Source organism: Magallana gigas, chromosome 8 (assembly GCF_963853765.1).
Source record: "Magallana gigas chromosome 8, xbMagGiga1.1, whole genome shotgun sequence".
Classification (NCBI taxonomy): Eukaryota; Metazoa; Mollusca; class Bivalvia; order Ostreida; family Ostreidae; genus Magallana; species Magallana gigas.
Window position 1 is genome coordinate 32,875,712 of NC_088860.1, and position 24,318 is coordinate 32,900,029.

Genomic DNA, 24,318 nt, shown 5'->3' on the forward strand with positions numbered 1-24,318 from the left:
TTTTCGCCCTTTTACACTTGAAAACAGTTTCGCCCCGTCTTGAACTCGCCCAGATACAGTTGTTTTAAAAGAAATATAATTCGAGACATTGGAATTCGCCCAGTTTTAAATTCGCCCGCTGACAACGTGGGCGAAAGGGGCGAAAATAAAATGATAAAATCATACTTGATTCTACTGTTTATTTCAATAGGAAATATGTCACAATATGGAGGTATCCTATACCACCTAAGGAAGCCTGTGTGGTAAACAAATTACTTTTAGCTGTAAACTAATACTATACAGAAAATGCCATATATTTTAACTCCAAAATTTGAATTTTCCCCTATATCTTTCCATAAAGCTCTTCATTTTAAGAAGGTTTATGTAGTGTAAAAAATACCACGACCACATTTAGCCCTCTTAATGATATAAGACAAATTCATCGTCTAACGTATGTGTCGCGATTGTTGATGTCTATGCACGCTCTCCCATAGGTGCCATTATTGCCTTTTTAAGGCAGATAAAAGATGGCATTATGGGAAGACCATAATCCCGTATACCCCTTTTTAATTTCTCTTGGTGGTTTGAATACCTCTAATGACGTCGCGCAACAAGTGATGATAAAGTCAAAAATATCTGATAGAAGGCATAAAGACCCCATTGTATAGTCATCCTATAGTACATCTTAAATCAGTTTACAGGAAGTAAAAATAAATCCGTTAAATGACGTCAGACCCTTTAAAACAACATTGATGGATTAAACGTAAAATGTATCATTGTGTTAAAAGTTTACAACAGATGCTTAATGTATTTTATTTGTTTATAAGCATGACAGTTAAAATGGTTCCAGCTCATTATGAAAAATTATTGACAGTTTTATCAACAGGGTTAAAAAATATCTACCTTGTTATATATATATATAAACAAAATCCCGTTCGACATCCTTGGTGGATTTATGTTCGTTTGTAATACGAAACATCTCGTGTGGACACATTCCGGTATACTAGTAACTAAATAGTTGTGTGGTTGAGACGCCGTTTCAGGAATTTCCAATTAACTTGAGAGTTCGGATATAAAAAAATATATATACCTATCTTACAATTAAAAGGACATTTCATGATCATATAAACCTGGTACTGGTACATTGTTTATGTTGCTCCACATCCTGTTTTGTCGCGTGGGTAAACAAACCCATAACATGTCTTATTATTATTTGCAAACAACGTATAGGACTTCCGCTCGCGATCAGAGTGTCGTTTGCATTGTGTGTGATTCTTCCTGAATTATTTTTTTCCCTCCTCCGCAATTGCAACACTCTGATTTGTCATAGACTTTGGGAGCCCACAGAGTTAATTTTATCTTGACCTTCACCCTCTTGACCTTCACCCACTTCTAGATCTTTGTGACCTATTTCGCATTCTCCCTTTAAGACTTCATCTGATTTTGTAAAGTCTTGTTTTTTAACCTCTCCATCTTCCGTCGGATGAGAAAGCACAGTCTGGGGATTCGCCTCAACTTCCGTTCTATTTGTAGTTATGACCTCACCTCCGGTATCCCCATCTGTGAGGTCGAGGTTAGTGTTTTGGGACTCCTCGTTCACATCCTGCGTGCTTTCCTCTGAGCCTGGAATCTAAAAAAAAAATAAAGTTAGCTGTGTACTATAATATAACCCATCATTGCTTGTCATCCGTTTAAGAAATCAACAAACTTGATTAAAATTTCCCCTTTAAAAAGTTCACTATGTATAACCATATAAACTAGACTTTGACCCGTGCTTGCACGGGTTGACATATTGAATATGATATCGGACATTCACGAAACAGATACATCGACACACCGTATTGTTGACATTTACATAACCAAGCTTTAAGCAGCTGTTAGCCTACAATAATGCCATTCATTTCACTACACTCTGCTTAGTTAGAATAATCTGTGTCTCGGGAGAGGCCTTCACCATAGTTAAAATGCCTCTCATATACCCGTAATGTAGCCAAAAATTACAGAATCGCTTCGAAACGATTTTGTAGAAAATTAATGAAGCTGCATTGAAAATGACAGTCAAATTATTCATTACAAACCATTTTGAGGCTGTAAATATTTTTCATCTAAAAATTTGATTCTTATTAATGAAGAATCAACACTTTTTCACCAACGTTTTTACTCGCTTCAAATTTACACACAATGTTGACATTTGATACTCTCGTGAATTTTCATATTAAATGCACTGAGTCAGAGTTATCTATCGTATTTTCATTGATGAACAGAATATATGTAATAGCAATGAAAATTTACACGTATTTGTATTATCGTTTCTGATTTTATCCATGCAAATGTGACATTGTGAAAACATAAACTAAAGAGCTTCCCGTGATTTAGCGTAAATGCAATGCACATGCGCAAAATTGTAAAATCCATCGTAAAAACCAAAAAATCCTGATGATTTCCGGATTTTTAAAAGAAACTTTCGTTGATTATTAATTAGCACAGCTTGATTGAGAAAAAATAAAAACAAATTGGTAATCTTCAAGTACCAATGATGTTTAAAATATAAAAAACAAAGACAGGTATTAAAGCCCAAAAATTTGAGTCCATTATTTTTATTCTAATATAGTAGTGCAGATATCACAACTTTTCATCGTTTTAAATAAAAAGATCACTAAGAATTTAAAAAAATTACATGTCCTCTTTTTAAGAATGAGGCCATCTTTGTTATTTGTTTTTTTTTTCTAAGGTGAGTTTTACGTAGAAGTACACAAAATTTCACTGCTTGACATGTGGTGATAACGAACAATGTTCAAAATCAAAATCCAAAGAAAAAATACAAAACAGGGGCAGAGCAAACACGGACCGCTAAAAAATAAGAGATAGGTACCATTGTGGAGTTGAGCATGTCATCATTTAAAATGCTAACAAACTCTGAAATATTACATATTGTCGATACGTTTGATTTAAGGAATAAGAAATCATTCTTTGGGCCGTGTAATGAGGTGATCAAAAATGGCCGGTGTTGATCAAACACAGTCAAGCCCGAAGGGCTGAATGATCGATTTGATCCCACCCGATCGTATTTGATCACATCATACTTCCTTAATATTCAATATGTATTTTACAAAAAATATCATCAATTGTACGATTGAACAATTGATGAAATGTATTGGAAAATAAATAACAAAATCGATTCGTAGTGTTATCATAGACCAAGACCAGAAAATGTAAATAAATATATTTTAAAGGATACTGCATCACTTTCAGATACAAAATTAAATAGCGAGATTTTTTATATAGATAAAGGTACACCATAATGAAAATACCTTAAAAAAAATCTGTGCATGGAGTACGCAAGTTTTACACTTTGTACTTTGGAAAAACCATAAACTGAGCTTACGTCATGTTTTATTAGCAGATGACACATTCGAATGACAGCCGCTAATTATCATATAATATCATTTTACACCTTATGTCTACTAATGTCAATTTACACCCAATGCCCTGGTGTGGGTTTAGATATTGAATACTTAATAAAATACGAATAAAAAAATCCCACCTGGCTGTATGCTCGACTACTGAATAAAACTTAATATTTGTACTTAATTTCATACAAAGAAGAAGGAACAGTTTATTTCAATATTTGTCCAAAAATTCAAAAGTTGTTTAAATCTCTTGAAAATAACGATCTTGAATATTTGTGTATAAAAAGAACCAAGTTACACGCTTTTATACTGTTTCAAAAAATAATTATGACTTCAACATTTTGGCAAGTTTCAAAGATTAAGTAAAAAATGATGAAAAATGGCACATTTTCTTGTAGTTTTTTAATGAAGAAAATGTGTCTGCAGCCGTTGCCCACAACGAAATTAATATATTTTATGTAATATGACATGAAAAAGTTATAATGTGAGTTTCATCATGGGCGACAGCTGTGGACATAGTTTTCCATTGAAAAAGCCACTGATGAATTGGTATCTTCTGCTCAGTTTTCTGAAAATTACGGGAAAATGCACTGTTGATGACTCACAATTACCCTTGTGAAAAGTCTCATTAGGTAACTACTTATAGAGTCTTAGTTTGTGGGGTTTTTTGTGTAAATGAATGTTGCATTTCCATTTTTTGTGATTTTTTAATACGTTACAAAAATATTTGCACGGAGAACGCAAGTTTTACACTTTGTACTTTTAAAAAACCATAAACTGAGCTTACGTCATTTTTTATTAGCAGATGACACATTCGAATGACAGCCGCTAATTATCACATAGTGTCATTTTACATCTTATGTCTACTAATGTCAATTTACACCCAATGTCCTGGTGTGGGTTTAGATATTGAATACTTAACAAGAGGCCATTAGGCCTTAACGGTCACATGAGTAGCATATAACCCATACACAATCTTGACCAGGAGTCTCATATATGCATTTAATTAGGAGAAAAATTATAAATCGGTAATGACGATCACCTCTTTGCCTGAAATCTTTCAGAAAGAACCATGAAACCTATAATTTTAGCAAACTGAAAGATCTGGTATACAAAATCATGAATTCAGTTTTCCTTTTAGGTGGGTAGAAGTAAAGAAGATAATTTTTAAACATTGATATATGCATTAACACCTGTACATCCATTTTGGCCCTGCCCTAGAGGCAAAACCCATACTCCAGGGGGACATGAAATTTGAAATTTTAGTAGAGGACTTCCTGGAAAACATAATTATGAAGTCAATCTTTCATAAAGATGTGTGAGAAAAGAGAAGAAGATTTTTAAACACTATATGCTTTATTTGTAACACTATATTGCCCCCCCCCCCCCCCCTGTCCTGAACCCCTGACCCAGAGACCATGAATTTCACAATTGTAGAGGAATTAGTGGACATCATAACCATGTATTCAGTTTTTTGCCCACATGTGTGGGAGTAAAGAAGAAGATTTTTTAAGATTTAATACATTTTTACTATTATTGTCTATTTCATGGACATCATAATCATGCATTTAGTTTTTAACAAATATATGGGAGTTCCGAGTAGAGAAGAAGATTTTCTATGATTTAATACATTTTTACTATATGGTCATATTGGCCCCACCCTAGAGCCTGAACCCCTGACACAGGGGTCATAAATTTCACAATTTTGGTAGAGGGCCTCATGTACATCATAACAATGCAACCAGTTTTTTCCTCACATGTATATGGGAGTAGAGAAGTTTCTTGAAAATTTTGCTTTTTTTTTTTTTTTGCATATTTGGCCCCACCTATGGTGCCCCGGGGATGGTAGAGCCACGAATTTCACAATTTAGATTCCTCTTATCATAGAAATGTCTCACACCAAAAATTGTAACAATTAACCTTGTAGTTTTTAAGAAAAAGTTAAAAATGTTAAATTGTTAACGCACGATGGACGACGACGGACGAAAACGGATTGCAATAGGTCACCTGAGTTTACTCAGGTGACTTAATAAAATACGGATAAGAATTCCCACCTGTTTTCAAGTGTAAAATATGCTCGGCTACTGAATAACACTTATTCATACTTAATTTCATATAAATTTCACAAACTATAGCCAGTATTTTTTTTTTTTCAAATTATCTCTCCTTTGAAGTAAGTTTGGTCCTTCATTTTTACAAAATAGAAAAATTTAAGCTCAGTGATGCTTTGTGCCAAATTGAAATTAGTCAAGTGGTTCTGAAGATGGTAAACATATATGAAAACTAATGACAAAGACAACAGATAAATAAGCTCCATCGAGTTTTTGGCTCAGGTGAGCTAAACGTCTTAATACATATTATTCCCCTAGAATGGGGGAGGCCCCCATAGGTCCTTTATTTTAAAAGAGGGTTATTCCAGCCTCCAACCTTTGTAACAGAAACATAGATCACCGAGTTATAATAGTGTTCTGTCTTCTAAACATTTCAACAAACACTTGGGGCTTCAAGCCCCCTTCCCCTTTTCCTGTACTTCAATTTTTTAAATGTAAATATTTTTGGCTTGTCTTACACTTTTTTTTTTAATTTTCTCTTATATGAACAAAAATCAAAACTTTGGACAAGACACATAAAAGCGTGCGTATTTCAAAAATATATGTACACAAATTTTAATAGGTTACATTCTGTAATTTAATTAAGGCTACATCAGTTAAATTAAATAATTGATATTGCATATTAGAAGGAACATAGGCAAAAAAAGATAATTTTCCAAAAAACTGAATGTGGGTATGGGGGATGGAGGGGTGTCCATGCCCCTTGTGCCAGTAAACAGTATAAATTAAATTCCAAAAGATGTCATCACAGGACGCCCAAGTACTTGGTTGCATAAACAAGGAAAAAGTTGGGTTTTCCCTTTTGACCTTTGGGTTGACCCCGCAGAGGGAAACAACTTTTACAAAGTGTGGATTGGACTTTACCGAATAGTTGTTTCTTCTTCTGTTCTTGCTCTCCACATCAAATGAGTGCATGTGCAAGGTTTTCAGCCAGTCCCACATTCTTTTCTTGAATTAAGAAACTTGTCGTTTTTTCTGTCGTACACAAATATGCACAAAGATGTAAAACAAGACTAGTAAATTTCTGTTCCAGCTAAAAATACACATAATGATCAGTGTTTCATGTTTTTTTTTGTGGTTTTTTTTTTTTTTGGGGGGGGGGGGTTGTCTGGAATCAAAAGAGCCAAATTGAACGTTCACACTAAGCAAATCAGGGTTTTAAAATAGTATTGCGACGACTATACAATCATAAACATATATCTTCTGCACACAAGGCAAAGGAGAAAAAAAGTCCAATTTTTTTAAAATTTAGGATTGCAGTAAAACAGTAATTTCATAAATATGCGCGGGCGTCAATTTTTGTGGGTCATTGCATGAAAATCAGTTTCAAGGATACTTAAATTTGTTGTCATTGACTCAATATTTAACACAGTATATGTTGATTGAACTATTTTAACAGGAGCTTGGACTTTGGGTAGTTGTGTCAAACAGTCTTTTGAGCTAAGACTATGCAATCCAAGCAGATTAGCATCACTTTTAACTTGTATTGATGCAAGAAAAAAAGTTACATCCAATCGAAATCCAAGGTCTTGTTAAAATGGTTCTTTGGCCTATTTATACCAGCAGTATTGGTCTCCTTTCAAGATTAGAAATATTCAAAAAATGAAATAATTTCTTTATGGGCGTACATAACTAAAATGCATCATATGGATGTTTAGGAAAGGGAACCGTTTGGTTTCGTCCCCCGAATGTTTGGAATTAAAACCCGCAAACCTCAGGAACAAAAATGAACAAAATGTACACAAGTTTATTTTTGATTTGTCAGAACATAACTAATATTTAGACTCCATTCAAAGCGATGTCAAAGTCTCCGCCTCGACGTCAGGGGAAAATTTTAAAATGAGGCGAAATAACGCAATATCATTTAAATGTCGCTTGTTCTGTGAACAAAATTTTTCAACATTTTTTTATTATTAAAATATGGCTTAATTGACCGGGATAACTACTGCAATGTGTACTATCATACACATTCTTATCAAAACCCCATCGTTTAAAAGAGTATACAAAATTTGATATAAAAATCGGACCAATCAGCTTTAATATCATGAATCAACTCGCCAACGAAATCCATGAGATACATGGCATTCAAGAAATATTTATGAAACTACAGTACCAGTCTTTATATTCATATTATACTCAGCATTCTCAGGCTAAACAATTCTACAGCAAATGGAAAACATACTCATAATGAGAGGAGACGTTGCCCTGTTTCCTTTTACTTATAAATGTCTATTTCCACACTCATTAATGAATTTAATTTATCATAAATTCAAAAAGATTTGGTTAAATAACAAACTACCCAGTTGCCTCAAGATACATTACAGAAGTATAACACAAGCATGTGAACATTAGCTTGGTACGTTACACACTGAATGCCCAAGCCTTTCCCAAGCAGTTCAACAACTGAAATCAATTATCACATATTGGTTGATAAATTTAGGAAGAGTTTGTGACATTATAAGGTAAAGACAACAAGAACTTATCAAGGATGACCAATGCCCTCGCCAAGCCTCCTTTGGGGTAATCCTATGTAGATAATGTCACGTTAACCTTAGTCAGCAACAGTTAGTGCAGTGGTAAACTTAAGAGAAATGGCACGTGCAAACTGTTCAGTAATATATTCAATAAAAGGGAACATTCCAAAAGTCCAAAAGGAGTCAAATTTGATGAAAAATTAAAGGATTCTGAATTTCTTGTGAATATGCACCTTTATATATTGTAATCTTATTACTTTAAACCTTTAATATTAAATTCTGTGCAGAGGTTATAGAGGAGTTACACTGAAAAATATGACTGACTGACAAACGGAGACAAATATGCAAAAAGTGTTGTGTGGGGTACAAAAATATCGGATGCAAATATTCACAGTTTGTACTGAAACAAGAGTCCGATTATATGTAAAATTTTGTGTACGCATTTAAGTTATGGTTATCCTAAGCATGTATATAAACATTGCAGTAGTTTTTCCGGTCAATCTAACTATATTGTAATGAAAAAATTATGTACAAAATTTATTAACAAAACATACGTCCTGAAAAGGGTGTCGTATAATTTCGCCTCCTATTAAAATTCGCCCCTGACGTCGAGGCCGGGATGATCGTATTACGACTTTGACATCGCTTTAATAGAGGCTTAATATGGGTAGTGTTCTGGGAAATCAAAATTAAACCTTTTAACATGTTGTTCACTATTATTTCTTAAGTTTGTTTTACATTCAATGCATAACATCCGGATTGAAGAAACCCAAACTATCGGGGAACGAAACCAAACGGTTCCCTTTCTTAAACATCCCAAGAAGCATTTTGGTTTCAAATGTTTTTTTGAAACCCAATGAAAAAATTATTTTCATTTACTTTAAATATTTCTAACTTTGAAAGGAGATCGATTCTGTTGGTGTAAATAGGCAAAAGTCTATAACTTTCTAAGATACCAGGGTAATTGGTTTGTATGGAAAATTGTTTGATACTGTACTGGAATAGCCAAACTATCGGACCATGCAGCTTTAACATACATGTACACATGCAATTAAGTCTAAAGATTGTTTGTCACAAACAGGATACAGATAATAATTTCTGCTTTACATTTTCATCAAAACATATAATAAATGCTCAACAAGACGTGTTTTTGCAGTTCATTCTACATATTTAATCCCTATCAGAGAGTAAATTAAGCATTAGAAGCAAAAAAAAGTTTAAGTTTGATCTGGAATGAGACCAATCCTATAAATTTTATATAAAATAAAATCTATCGTTGGAATAGGAAGTGATATAATAAAAGTAAACCTGTAAGTACTGTTAATGATCAGTAAAATGGAAACAAAAGCAGGATAAAAAGTTGACCTTCACAAGGCCAGAATAAAATTATCATCTGTTTGGAACGACCACCTTCCTCATTGAAATACCTCCCACTGATAAAATTTTATCAGCAAAAAATAAAAAACTTTTTTTTGTGGAGAGATTTATTAATTTATTTTTTTTACCAATTTTTAAATAGCTAAAGTTTGAAACATGAAAAAAACCCTTCCCTCCTGGTTATAGAAACCACCAGGCGGCAATTCCAAACAAACATTTTTAGGATGGCCCCATCAAAAGTGATAAGAATGAAATCTTTCAAACCCGGACCAAATTACACTCGATCAAAAAATATCTACACGTGCCTTAAATGTAATACTCTCGTTAAAAATGAACAACTAATAAACACATGCTAGCTTTTATTCATTTTTTTCTTTTGCTTCTTTTTTTTTAAATGCTGAGTCATGTTCGTTTTTTTCAGGTAGTCAGAAAAGGGCAAACATTGTTTTTAATGACACAACAGTAGGACATACAGTGAGTAGTACTTAAGGAGACTTGATGGTCAACCAATTTACCAACCCGAATAGTTAACATTTTAAGATATGATTTGTTTAGCTGTACTATTATTCAGTGAAGAAAAAATTCTATTTCACCTTTTAAAATTTAAAATTCAAAAATTTTAATAAAGTCTAATTTAGAGCTCTTCTTCTAATGGAGATCAATACAGTCTAAAAAAAAAGTCCATGACCATTGAATCCTCTCAATAATTCATAAATATCCAAGTACCCCTAAACTAAATTTGCCAGTGTTGTATGTCTATAAGAAGAGTGTTTAGGTGAATGTAACATTTAGATATTTTAATTTTTGCAATAAATTGTTTTGTATAATTAGTATATTTTTTGATATTAAATATCAAGACTAATTGAAAGGATACACTCTCTCATTTTTCTCTCCCTTGTAAATTTCTGGCAATATATATTCCTCTCTGAATTTTTCTAGCTCTTCCTGGAAATAGGAAATCATCAATGACCATTAAGGCTTTGTAAGAAACACAGCTACAAAAATTATCTACCTATATAATTCATGTTTTGGAATTCACACGTTAAAAATTCAAAAATGAAAACCAAATTTCTTTTCTTTTATGACATAAAATTATTGAAAATGGTATTGTAATACATAAATGCAACATTTGGGAGAAGATTACATCATGGTTATCTTGACTTCAATATGCATATGGATATTGTACATATATATTTTTAGTTTCATAAGGACTTACCTCAAATTCTGACCATTCTATTGGTTCATGTAGACCATCTCTGCCCCATTTTTTATTATAACCATCAAAGTAGAGCTACAAAAATACAGAAAATTTCCAGTATGTTTATAAACACAAATATATCTATTTTGCTATTCTTAATAATAAATCAACAGATGGTACGCACAGTTTGTAATTCATTATAACAATTGATATTTAAATTTTAAAAACAAGGGTGTTTTATACTTTCATAAATAGTTTTCATACTATTAATTTAGTTTCTTAATATGGCTCAGCAAAATCAGTCCATAGTTACAGATTTCTTGGAATAATTTGCAGTACATATATTGTATACAAGAAATGGATCTGAGCAACTAGGAAGAGTACCAACTGAAGATGATATAAGAGAAGAAATTACCTCATCGAGCAGTAAACCTAGTCCTGGGGCCTTTGGGACATCTACCTGGTAATCCGCAGAAAATTTTTTTTAGAAATGTCACAGAAATATACAGAATTTTTTAGAGATTATTTTTTTTAGCTACTGTATACAGGGGTATTTTTGCCTCGTGAATTTTCACCCATCTACACTTGCAACCAGTTTCACCCAGTTTTGAATTCGCCCAGTCACAGTTTTGTGTGAGGAGAAATAAAATGAGACATTGGGATTCATCTAGTCTTAAATTTGCCTTCTGACAATGAGGGCGAAATGGCAAAAAGAAAACGGGGGAAAATATTTCCCTGTATACAGTATAAAATAATAATCAATTGGTAAGAAAACATCTATACTTTTTGCTGTTTAAAAATTTTCACCACCAAGCCTTCTTAAACAGTATCTTTTTTCATTCATTGGACAATTTTAATAAGGTCAAGGTCACAAGGAAACCATTGTTATTTACCTTTTCTGATCCCCATGACAACTCAATAGCATCTTCTTTACAGTAGCCCTTCACTACGGCAATCATTAAACCTGCAAACAGAAAACCCATTTATAGACAAGCAGATCAGAATTTACCATATGATATTTTTTTTTTTATTAATAAAAAGAAGTTTTTTAATCAATATTTTTCACTTCAAATTACATATCAGCTGATTGAATTACAAACTGAAATTGTAATATTTTCATTTCCCAATGCCTTCCGTTTTTATTGGATTTGATCACGCCATGACCAAAATTATCACTTCATAATACTCAAAGAATGATTCCTTATTCCTTAAATAAAATCAACATTTTTTTCGAAATGTGTTACCAGTAAATATGATTAGATTCTGATCAAGATGCTTATCAGCTACCATATGGATGTAACCGATCATTTAAGTATACTAATATCAAAGAAAACTGTTTCCCTGAAAATACAGTATTATATAATGATAAATTTTCAGACTTTGTGTAGACTCTTTATTTTATGAGAGCTAATACTGTACATAATTATTAACTTAATTTTGTGATTTCACTGTTTTGTATCAAATTGTGAGAATTCAAAAATTGCAAGCACTTAGTTTAGATGTTATATTTTTTAATGTTGACAACTGTCAGAAAAATGAAAAGTGATATTTTCAAATTTGCAGAGAATTCTTCTCATAATTTTACATGGATATTGATTCCTTTCATTAAAGCAGGGATTTATGATATATATGTAAATTCAGTGACCTACATTAGAGTAAAAATGGACTCACACACCCATGCACACATACCTATCATTTTCCTTATGTGATGCAGCATGAAACTCTGACCCCTGACCTTACAGGTCACGAACTCTAGACCTTCTCGCACAAATGGCTTCCCACACTGCAAAAAAAAAAAAAAATGAAATTTCATTTGCCAGGGCAAAATGTACACAGTCAACACTTAATCTTCTTCTGATAAAAAAACCCCAGAGTAATTAAATGATGTAGCACCTTTGGTCCATTACCTCAAACAGATCAAATGATAGATAAAAAGTCTCAATATTAAGGAGTCTTGACAGTCAAATAGGTCAATCAAGAAAATATCACCATCAGATCTACTTTAAAATTTAAGATATGAATCTTTTAGCCATGAACTTTAATAATTATTAAGTAAAGAAAACTTCCTACTCTATTACATGAAGCTTTAAATTTGAATATTTTTCTTTACCGTCACACAAAGTTCTTCATGTAGAGGAGATTTATAAATAAAGACTAAAAAATGGCCATGCATGGCTTCAAGAGGCATGCTTTTATATAAGTTCACATCATTTAAAATTGTTTTTACATTTTAATTGGTTGATAACTTTGCCACCCAGGTTGTCCATTCATATTTTTTTTTTACCAAAAGCTAAAGACCTACAGCTAGCCAATATAAGCCAAAAAAAAATTATCTTTAGTTTCTTCGGCCAAATTTTAAAATAATACCTGCAGCTGGCCAATATAAGACGGAAAAAAAAACATCTTTAGTTTCCTTGGCTAAAATGTTCAAATTATACCTGCAACTAGCCAATATAAGCCAAAATTTTTAATTTTTTTTTAGCTTTTTTCAGCCAAAACTTTCAAACTATAACATGGCAGGCAGGTATTTTATGCAAGATTTGAAAAAAAAAATAAGTACAATAACTCAAAATTCATTCAAATTGGGAAAAAGGAAAATTAGGTATAATTTTATTTTGCAATACTAGTGGACTCAAGAGAAGAAATGTGAAAAAGCTGAATCTGAGCTTTTACTTATACTGATATCATATATGTACAAATTGCTTTCAGTACACCAACATATTCTACAGAAGATCATCACAAAAATTACCCGATATATGGTATATGTACGTACGCATGGATCAAAATTTAAACATTTGCTCTCTTGAACATTCAATAACCTTATAAAAGATGAACGAATAAGCGAAAAACCCAAATCATTCCAAGGTTTTCTTGATAATATAATTCCAGCAATCTACAAGTATATCTAGTATTATCTACCATTTATCTACAGTGTATATCTACAATCTGATCCAAATATAGACATCCTTGTATGTTGTTGCTATATGCTTTTCTATCATTAATTATTAATCATAAATTATGAAACCAGGGGGGTTCAGTACATATGTGATGATGTCATACTCATCAGTCTCAAAACAGTTTGTGCATATTTGCAGACCGAAGACCAGAAACCGGTAATTGGCAAGACGTTCACGTTACCAGTAATTACGAAGTTTATTGCAGATCTTTTTCAAAACAATAAACATTTGACATCTTTCAACCAATAAAACTTGATTTATAGGTTGGATGACTAATAATTAGTTAATGAAAGACAGGTGCAAAACAAAAAAACATCCACAGATTTTTAATTATGTTTTTCCAAAAACTGCCCGATATTTTGCACGTTTATCCTACATGTATAAAGGTTGATGTTGACATCGATCTACTTGTATTCAGGTAATATTTCTCTGATGACTGGTCTGGAATCAACATCTTACAGAATAAATCCATAAGTATTTAAAAGTTTTGTTTTAATTACGGTAATAAGGACAATACTTTCCGATATTAGATTAGCTATGTTGATAAAATATCCTCAGATGATCTAGTACGGTACATTGTAAATATATCATATTTCATGCCCTTGATTACATCAATAAAAGAAAAAAAAAAATGAGTTCTCCCTGAATTTCATAAACCCTGCCATCAGAAAATAGCAAAGATACAGAACTGACATTCAACAAGACAGACTAGAGTCAATGATTGCTTTTAAAGGAATACTTTAATTAAGAAAAAAATCCTTAATTTGACAGAATATTAATCATATCACCTTACGATCTTTCATACAGATCAGAGATGTCTTACCTCAAACTTAATAATGTATCTGTAGGCTCTTCTTTCTGTTGGTTTTCTGAAAATTTAAAATAAATGTATTCATTGCATATCAACAGAAAAAAGGGGGATTTTATCCTCAGATTACTACTAATGATAACTAGAACTGTCCTAATGGGACTAATACCCCCGCAAGGCTAATTTCAAATGGGACAAGTAATTGAATTGAATAATAAAGGTTTGGAACACATACAATAAAATAAAAAATCTAGAATTGTAAAAAAAAAGAAAATTAGTTAACAAAGAAAAATTAAAATCAAAATTGTCAGAATTTCACTGTAAATACATATCTATAACAGTAATACATTTACAAATGTATGTATCTGATGATATTTTTTTTAAATTTAATTGATTTAAAGAAAAACCAACAAAATGACAATAACCCCTCCCTTTGCAGTAAATGGAAATACCGGTAGCCAAGCAATGCTCTTCTGTTGATAAAACTTTCAATATCTTTCTAATAAGAGTCTTGACAGATGCAATTAGTTGTTTCAAATTTTCCTCACTTTCTCCTATGGCACAATGGAACTCCATATCAGAAAATTGATCCCATAGGACTATGATTTGTTTTGATGAGCTTGTTAATTTAATTGTATTGTTTATTACCAAGAACCATACGATTCATAGGTTTAACATATATACATAAGTGAACAAACATATGAAAACATTTTTAAAAACAAAAACAAAAAAGAAAGACCATCACAATCTTGTATTAGACTGCGTGTGCACATAGCAGTCTGCAAAATATACATGACAGAAGTAAACAGGATAATTAAGAGTATATTATCAAAACAAAAACTAATTATAATTTTATCGTAATTTTGAGCATTTATATAGGTATTTTCCCAAATTGCACAACTCTTTGATATTCTTTGTTGAAAGTAATTGAATAAGTTTAAAAACAGAAGGCTTTTCATAATAATATTTTTTTACATACAACTTTCTTATTTCCTTATAAAATGGACAGATTAAAATAAAATGAAACTCATCTTCAATCTGTGATAGTGAACATAGTTTACAAACTCTCTCATTTCTATGGATATTATAAAATCTGCCACGCTCAATCTCGAGTTGATGAGAGGATAAACGATATTTACTTATAAATTGAACATATACAGTTGGTATTGGTTTTGTTAAATATTCTTGTACTTCAAAATTATTACATAAGTGCTTATACATTATACATTTGGGGGAATTTTCAAAGTAGCCATGTCCTTCTTGTATAAACATGTCGGTCAACCTCTGCTTCACTTCATGTACGAATACATGTTCATTAAATTGTTCTTTACAGTTCCATATATATCCAAAACCTAAATTGTTAATAAACTCCCAAAACATTACCATAATTACCATACTATGTAAAAAAGAAAATTAATATAACAAACAATTTTAAAACTGCCAAAACACTACAATCATATCAGTAATTTTGAATTTCATTTAAATTAATGCTCGATAGGGTCACTTCATCAATTTACTTGACTAATAAATTATTACAACTTCTAAAAATATTTTAACTTCTTTATTAATAATGATATTATTTATTTCCTTATATTGATATAAACTTTTGGTTTACATGAAACAGTTTTAAAAAAGCCCCAAAACCATCACCCATTTTACAGATTATCAATTTCCCCTAAACACATGCTCCATCTGAACCATGGCTCAGATAATGGCTCCCTTGGGACAAATGAATTCAGCCACACTTGTCTTTGATGTTCTTACATGTATAATTAGCTCCTAAGAATTTGTCATTGACAAACAAAAACTTTGCATTGTCAGTTGATAGAATACTTATAAAAAACAATTTTTATATTAATTAAGACATAAAGACAAAACACCTCCATCTGGATGTATTTATATAAATATATTTTAGAGTGTTTTAATACTATTAATTAATTAATTAATAAAATCTGTAAGGATTACCTCCCTTACTTTTCAACATTAGTGTACAATATATAGAGTAAGGAAAATGAAAACTGTCATAAAATCATTAAATCTTGTCTGATCTTGAAAAAAATTGCAGGTGCACATCTTCAGATGGTGTTCAACATATGTACAAATTTTCAAACTGTTCCGAGAAGTAATAAAAAATTCTATAGGGGGTACAAAGTTGCATCTACAGACAGACGGACAGGATGAAACCAATATACCCCCCTAAACTTCGTTTGCGGGGGTATAATAAGGAGCTACATGTATGGCTTAGAGAAATTAATGTTTATTTTTTTAGCTGCCACCGCTGGTCAAAGGCCATTGTGAATAATTTTATTGCCATGTAGAAAAAATGTATATTAATTTTTAGATGTATTAATTCATTAAATTTAAGTAATAAAAAAAAATGAGTTATTCCTCTTTTTCAAGTCTCGCAATTAAAATGTATACCGTTCATTGCATTATTATGTAAATTTTGGCCCGAGAAAATAATAAAGATCAAGACCTGAAAATAATAAAGATCAAGATGTTTTATTGCCTTAAGGTAGTCCTATACTCGGCACTTAATGGGCTCAATCATTAAAAGCTTAGCTTTAAATGATAAATATACATTCTAGCAATACATATACAAAAGAAAATATGTATGTTTACATGCTAGTTTGTTTGTTATCACCTCTCAGACGGGTGTACCCCCTTGCAAAAATTATTGACAATTATGAAATTTGCCAGACATCCGTTTTTCATAAAAATAATTACAAATTTTGGGAAAATTAGAACTGAACATACAAAATAGAGTATAAATATTTATTTAAGCCATATCTCATCAATAATTTTGCGCAAATTTTTGTAAGTAAGTACGCTTTATAGACCTGATGTATCAAAATAGAATACAAAAAATGCAATGCTAGTATCACGTTTGGTAATTTTTTTACTATTTTATGGACTCAAACTTAAATTTATGGTGTTTATTCTATAGACTGACATCTTAGAAAAAAGATATGGTAAAATAAATTATATGTTGACGGATTAGTTTTCACGCTATAAGCTCTAAACCAAGTAGATCCTGACGAAAAAATCCGTAAAAGTCACATTTTGCTACAGTTTTCTGCCTAGATCTGTCAACAATGTTAGATATCATTTAAACATTAATTAATTGACGATTGACTAAATTTGAAATAGCTTCTGTCTCTAAATTTAAACCAGTTTTAGTAAAAGAAAAAGAAAAATTCGGGGGGGGGGGGGGGGGGGGGGGGGGGGAGGGGTCAAAACAAAGAAGATATAAGTATACCTGAGATTCTGGTTAATCAAAAACTTCGTTTTTCATTTTACTTTCACAGAATAGAGTTTTTCAACATTAATCATTTCTATCTCTCATAGAATACATATATTACCGTTCTAATTGCTTATTATTGCCATTGTTTACAGCAGCGATGTACAGCAAAATCAATACCGGGTATCAAAAACGCTGTGTAAAAGTCGAACCAATATTGTAAAATCCGTATTATGACGTAGTGCGATACTAGGACTACTTTAAAGTAAAAAAAAAATTATACTTACATGCCTGAAGTGAAATTGTGAAAGTTGTGGGTACCAACATACAGCTGAAGAATTTCATTGACTCTAGTGAGAACTTCATCTGCAGAGAGAATTGGATTTGTCAACAATAACTTGAGTATGTTTGACAAACAATTTATTCTGGGATTTGACACAATTAATACATGTACCAGCAGTTTTTTCGCTTCAAAATATCAAATTAGTCCTTGCCTAATAACCAATAGTGATCTATATTTTAAGTACCGGTAAACTAGAAAATTAGCTCTCTGACCAAAAGATTTACTGAATCTTTTTTGCTGACAAAAAGACAATTGAATGTGTTTGACATAACTTTCTATGAAACTCATTAAAAATTTCTAATAAACAGGCCTCATTTTAAACAAATAAAAATTTTGTAATACAATTGTATAAAAGAAATTTAAGATACCAATATAATTTCTAATTTTTTTTTTTGATACTCAAAGTACTGGGTGAAAAAATTCAGTAAGATCTAATCTCTCAGTGATTAACTACTAAAACATATTTTTTTGACTGCTAGAGATAAACAGTAAAACATGGTACATGTAGTAGTAGAAATGAAGAATTAGTACAATTAAATATATCTGATAAACTTATATAAATATATATTCTTTTGTTTATTTAAGTGGTTAACCACTGAAAACAACGTGTTTAGCATCATACACTGTATGCTAATTAGCATACAGTGTATATGCTAAACACTTTGTTTTCAGTTTTCAAAATCATCATGTAACCATCAATAAGTTCAAAGGATTGAGGACACTGAAATTGTTTGAACAAGAACAACTATTTGTCCAATTTTAAACTTACAAAGTTTTTGAAACAAGCATTTACTGAGTTTTGATCTAGAGTTGGCCATTAAACACCCTATTTAATTATAATGATTGAGTCAATTTGACTGAATACCGGTAATTAGTATATTAAAATGAAAACATAATTGAAAATATTAACATGCAACAACTTAAAAACAAATTGACTCACTGTAAAAGTAAATTTGTTATAAGTGAGTTCAACTGAACAAGTTTTACTGTATGTTTAGATAATGTGTTCCCTCTTCGTGTTTCTTGGACATTACCTGTTACTCGATAATTGTCTGTCACTGTCTGTAAACAAATGAACAAAAACGATATTTATAAAACTTCTAATAGCCAAGTCTTACTAATTAAAAATATTTATTATATCAGGTATTTCAATGACAATAACTCTAAAAGAGTATTACAATAACATATGTTCAAGACTCATTTTCAATACTAAATTTGAGAAAAATCTGACATTTAAAATACATTTGTACAATGTACATGTACCAAAAAGTTCATACCCATTAAAAAGCAGTTTTGTGTCAAATCCGAAATAAATGGAATGTTAAAATACAAGTAAGTGTAATGTACTTAGAGTGCTTGATATTCTTTAAACAATGAAGCCTCACCATTTCCACAGGAGCGAGAGCGTATGTGGGTAGAACATACATGTATGTGCGGCCAGTGCACTGTGTCTTGCAATCAAACCCCTTTGTTGTCCTCTTGAACCCTTGAGAAAAAAACAATTGATTTTGGTTGTAATGTACATGCTCTATGTATTTTGATTGGCTGAATCTCCCTTATTACACCTTATAAAAAATTTTGCTTACAAAATCGATAAGAATAACATTGCATCTCAAAAACATTGAATTCAAGTTTTGTACAATGTTAAAAGTTATTCATAGTCAATTTACCTTACTATCTACTTTTTAGAGCAGAAAAGAATTAAACCACTTTGTGGGTTTATAAAGTTTAAAACTTAAACTGTCTTAACCCAGTTTATTCTTGTATAAATTGGGTAGCTGTTCATTTCTTTCCTTAAATCATATTGATTTAATCAAAACAACAGGTGTGAAAAAAAAATTAATATTTTTGTTAGTTAGGATAACATTCCTCTATATTTATATATTATTAGAACATACATTAATAAGCTTGCATTGTCATAACATTTTGATTGGCTGAATCTCCCTTATTACACCGTATAAAAAATTTTGCTTACAAAATCGATAAGAATAACATTGCATCTCAAAAACATTGAATTCAAGTTTTGTACAATGTTAAAAGTTATTCATAGTCAATTTACCTTACTATCTACTTTTTAGAGCAGAAAAGAATTAAACCACTTTGTGGGTTTATAAAGTTTAAAACTTAAACTGTCTTAACCCAGTTTATTCTTGTATAAATTGGGTAGCTGTTCATTTCTTTCCTTAAATCATATTGATTTAATCAAATCAACAGGTGTGAAAAAAAACTTAATATTTTTGTTAGTTAGGATAACATTCCTCTATATTTTTATATTATTAGAACATACATTAATAAGCTTGCATTGTCATAACATTCTTTTATATATTTCTAAATTATCCTAACATGTAGTATGAAGTGTACATTCATGCAACAAACTTTATCGTTTAAAGTAAAAAAATCTTCAACTTTGATTATGACCACAATCATAAAGATCTGAATAATAAAATACATTACCCAGCATTCTGATCTGATTAGGCAATATCCCATTCACGTTGTCCAAAAAGTTCTCTACGTTTGTCACCATGTAATGAAATCCAAAATTGACAATCAATATGTGCATGTAGTTTCTGATTATAATGAAACACTTATTAATCAAAAAAAAAAACTTTGGGATAAGATTTCATCACAAACAGAGTTTATAATTAAATAATAAAAACATGATTGTGATACATTTTATTTTTTCTTCTCTATAATAATTCAATATGTACAAATATTGACAGAAAATCAAAATGCATTCAGTTTCAAAATTGAAATGAGAAAAGGGAGAAAACTCTTAAATTAAGTCAATGATAACATTGCAAATTGTAAAAGACTATGTGAAGATGTAGAACACTTATCTTCAATGAGAGTATGTTACTTGCTGCGGAGACATGTTTGTCTGTTCTGGCTGCCCTCTGGAAACTCACCTAAAATGAAAAATAAATCATCAGGGGTTGATGAACATTATACTGTACAGTTTAGAGTCCATTTAATACTATAAACAACCTTATACAATATAATTTTAAAAGGCTGTATGTTATTTAAAATCTACTTATCTACCACTCCTCGACAATATAATGACAGGCCGTAAAAATGATTTTTAAAAATAATCTAAAATTCACATATTACAGTCAAACTTCATTATCTCAAACTAAATGGGACTGTTTTTTAAAAACATTCCAGATATCCAAGTATATGAGATATCGAGGGTAAAATACTTAAAAAATAAGTGGTTGGGACTTACAAATCACTTTCATGTTGACATATCCATTGTATTCGAAATATCAATATTCGAGATATTGAAGTTCAACCGTATGTACGTTGAAAAACTAATACGAAAGCACTTCTCAGTTTTACACATTCATTACAAAATAATGTATCGTCAAGAATCCTGAATATTTCAAAGAATGCATTTGGGAAATGATAGGCTCACAAGTTCAAGAAGAAACTCCTGAAAAGAAGATATATTTGGGTACTTACTAAGCTGGGTTTATCGTACTGTTCTTGTGTTATTGCCTTCACTTCTAAGAGAGCTTTCAATATTTCTTCTTCTATTGAGGGGAACGGTGGGTTTCTGAAAAGTTCATCGTGTATACCAGGATAATGTACATTGACAATTTTTATTGATATATTACCTTCTCAATAAAATATTATTTTAATAAAAATTCACGAAGTTCAACATTTAACCTAACAGGAACCATAATTCCTACAATCCATACATTTTCATGAAAAATAGTTCATACTAGTACTAGAACTGGTAATCATATGCTGTCATGAAAGTTTTGCAAAGTGAAACTGCAGGCAGAAATATCTTAATCACCTTTGAATGCCATGGTATCCCTTGCCATTATAGGCAATCAAAACTGCAACTTTTCTCTTTACATTTGGGTTACCTTGCATTTGTGGAACTTGTTCCTGCAAATAAATAACATGCATTTAATTAAGAACCCTATTATCATTTTTTTTCCCAACTCTGCATTGATATTTGAAACCTTTCAGCAACAGCACTGGTACTTTTAAACAACTTTATTTAAGGCTAAACCATAGGTATAAAATATATTTTTAAATTAGTATAATGCACACATTAAATATGCTGGTGAGTGATAAATAAACAGCAAAAGAGGAAACTTTACCTTTTTTATGTTTTTGGTCTTTTTTGATGAAGTTTCTTGTTCATTGTCTGCTTTCCTTTTCTATCATAAAAATAACAAAGAAAGAATCACATCTACTGGCTACAAAACTCTGTTCTCTTAGACCACTATTTAATACCGAGCGCAGCGAGAGGCGGGCAAAGCCCGCCTCGCGAAGCGAGGATTAATGGTAACACGTATATATAAGAAAATCAGTGAAAAATGAAAGTTGAATCAGGGGTATTAAGGCCTAAAAAAAATTCTTCCAGCCCTGGGCGCCGCCATATTGGCAGCCATTTTTTATTTTTAAAGTTAGTTCGATCATTGATTGACTGGTACTTATCAATGTTTATTGCCCCTAAACTCGATTAAAATTTTCTAGTGTTTCAAAAAAAGGTAATTTGAATTAAAAGAAATAAAAGAGGACACCAGATAAGTTTCAATAGTGCTTCAATCAAGAAACACGACTAGTTCTATGTATATCTTATCAAATTATCAGATGGAAAATAAAAACATTAACATCAAGGAACTGATCTTTTAGATACTGAATAAAGTATTCAATTTTATTACCGTGTTATTTATATGAATTAAATTGATAAACAATGAAAGAAGAAATTTTAAAAAAAGTTCGGAATAACGTAACTCTCTTCGGCTATTTCCGAAAACAAAACGTGTACATTTTACGTCTGAAACATGATGTCATAATGTAGACTGAGCATGCGACGCTTACTTAAACTTTAGCTAATGATTTGAGAAGGCAACCGGGCGGATCCTATTGTGTGCGTTTCAAATAAATTTTGTTCTACAAAAATCAAACTGCACTGTGTTAAATCTGCACTCGGTCCAACGGTCACACCGTTTACATATTATGTCCAAAGAACATTAAAAATTTAGAAGTAATGGAAAAATAGAACATCTTGAACCCACTCCAAACATTTGAAACACCCCTCACTTAGTTTTAAATTCAAAAATAAGCTACAAATTTTCATACTTTTTGTAATTCAAAATGCTTAAATATTTATTATTTTAGCAATGTCCTTACTGTCTTCCATTATGCTGAGATTGTGTCCCTGGTGTAAGGTAGGATCAGAGTTAATCATGTTAATTATGTCTCTGGTAGAATAGACTGAGGTTTTGATGGATATTTTTGTACAAAATATTACAATAAAATAACAGTAAAGAGACAGAGGCGGTGAATCACAATGTGTATAATTTATCAATAATCAGACTGATAATTTCACTCCCGACTCCGAGTAGAGTGCACGAGTCGGCTGAATTTGTAACTGTTACTTGGATAAGATTGAAATGAATGAATATTTACCAGATTCGATTCAGGGGTGACTTCACTCATGATTTTTGAAATATAAGAACGCAATCTGGAAGCTAAACGTCTTATCATAACCGTTGCATTTTGTTCAGTATGTGTGTGACCAGATTTCCAGATTTCTTCACGCTGTTGAAATTACAGGAAACAGTACTTGCACACTAAAATGCAAACCGCTATATGCGGTATAAATTATTTCGGATCGAGATATCAATGGTACAGGGTTTTTTCCCCGAGAAAAAAAGCTACATGTATTTATGTGATTCAAGCTTCGTAGCTATATATAGTTTTTATTAGAAAATATAAATATTATTTACAGAAGAATAGCATTAAAACGATACCATGTAACCTTGATAAGTTTAATTTTCCGGGTGGGGGGGGGGTGATCATACATATATCCAATATTAACGATACATGTAGATCCGCGCATGTTAAACAAAAAAAAAAAAAACCAACAAAAAAACCAAACAAACAAATAAACAAACCCAAAACCAAATAATTATATAGTCGTTCGATTCAAAAGTTTTCAAACACTTTACAAAATAGACTATAGATGAAAAATTTAGATGTTCAATTGATCATTTTTTTCTGTTTTTAAGAATTATTTTAAAGACAAAATCACGCAGTGATTAAATGGTTAGAGTGGGAATAAAGTTCAATAGAAATGGGATAACCTGTTTGTTAGTAGAGAAATAAAATAGTTTCGATCTAGTTATAAACTGATTACACCCCCACCTGAGACATAAATAACATTTATGTAATTTATGTCTCTGACCCCCCCCCCCCCCCCCCATCCCACCCGTATTACCCTTTTGAATCACAACACATCTCAAATCATGCATTCGCGTATATATATTATACATTCATATATACAGAAAAAAAAACCTCGCTAACAAGTAAAAATATATCCCACAGTTTGTGAATGAAATTAGTTTTTCCGGGGCATTAAACTATAAACTGATTAACTCGAGTTTTCTTATGTGCATA

General features: G+C 31.3%; 1 protein-coding gene across 1 annotated transcript; it reads right to left on the minus strand.

Moving 5' to 3' along the window:
* Positions 1-164: 164 nt before the first annotated feature.
* LOC105335923 (pseudouridylate synthase 1 homolog) lies at positions 165-23,468 on the minus strand. The gene is made up of 17 exons (XM_066069122.1): positions 23,329-23,468; positions 22,011-22,070; positions 21,698-21,792; positions 21,358-21,451; positions 20,734-20,804; positions 20,353-20,420; positions 19,284-19,384; positions 18,933-18,960; positions 17,843-17,921; positions 14,330-14,375; positions 12,239-12,332; positions 11,443-11,513; positions 10,965-11,009; positions 10,568-10,642; positions 10,226-10,296; positions 6,365-6,443; positions 165-1,609 (listed from the first exon to the last, which is right to left on the minus strand). Exons 1-17 carry the CDS (start codon positions 23,404-23,406, stop codon positions 1,304-1,306), a joined length of 1,461 nt encoding a protein of 486 aa, XP_065925194.1. The 5' UTR covers positions 23,407-23,468; the 3' UTR covers positions 165-1,303.
* Positions 23,469-24,318: the final 850 nt, after the last annotated feature.

Coding starts and splice junctions, on each gene's coding strand:
- LOC105335923 (XM_066069122.1), bottom strand. CDS start 23,406: ATGATAAGACGTTTAGCTTCCAGATTGCGTTCTTATATTTCAAAAATC. Junction 20,421..20,733: donor AACATACTCTCATTGAAGAT/AAGTGTTCTACA, acceptor ATTTCATTACAT/GGTGACAAACGTAGAGAACT. Junction 18,961..19,283: donor CTCTCGCTCCTGTGGAAATG/GTGAGGCTTCAT, acceptor ATTTGTTTACAG/ACAGTGACAGACAATTATCG.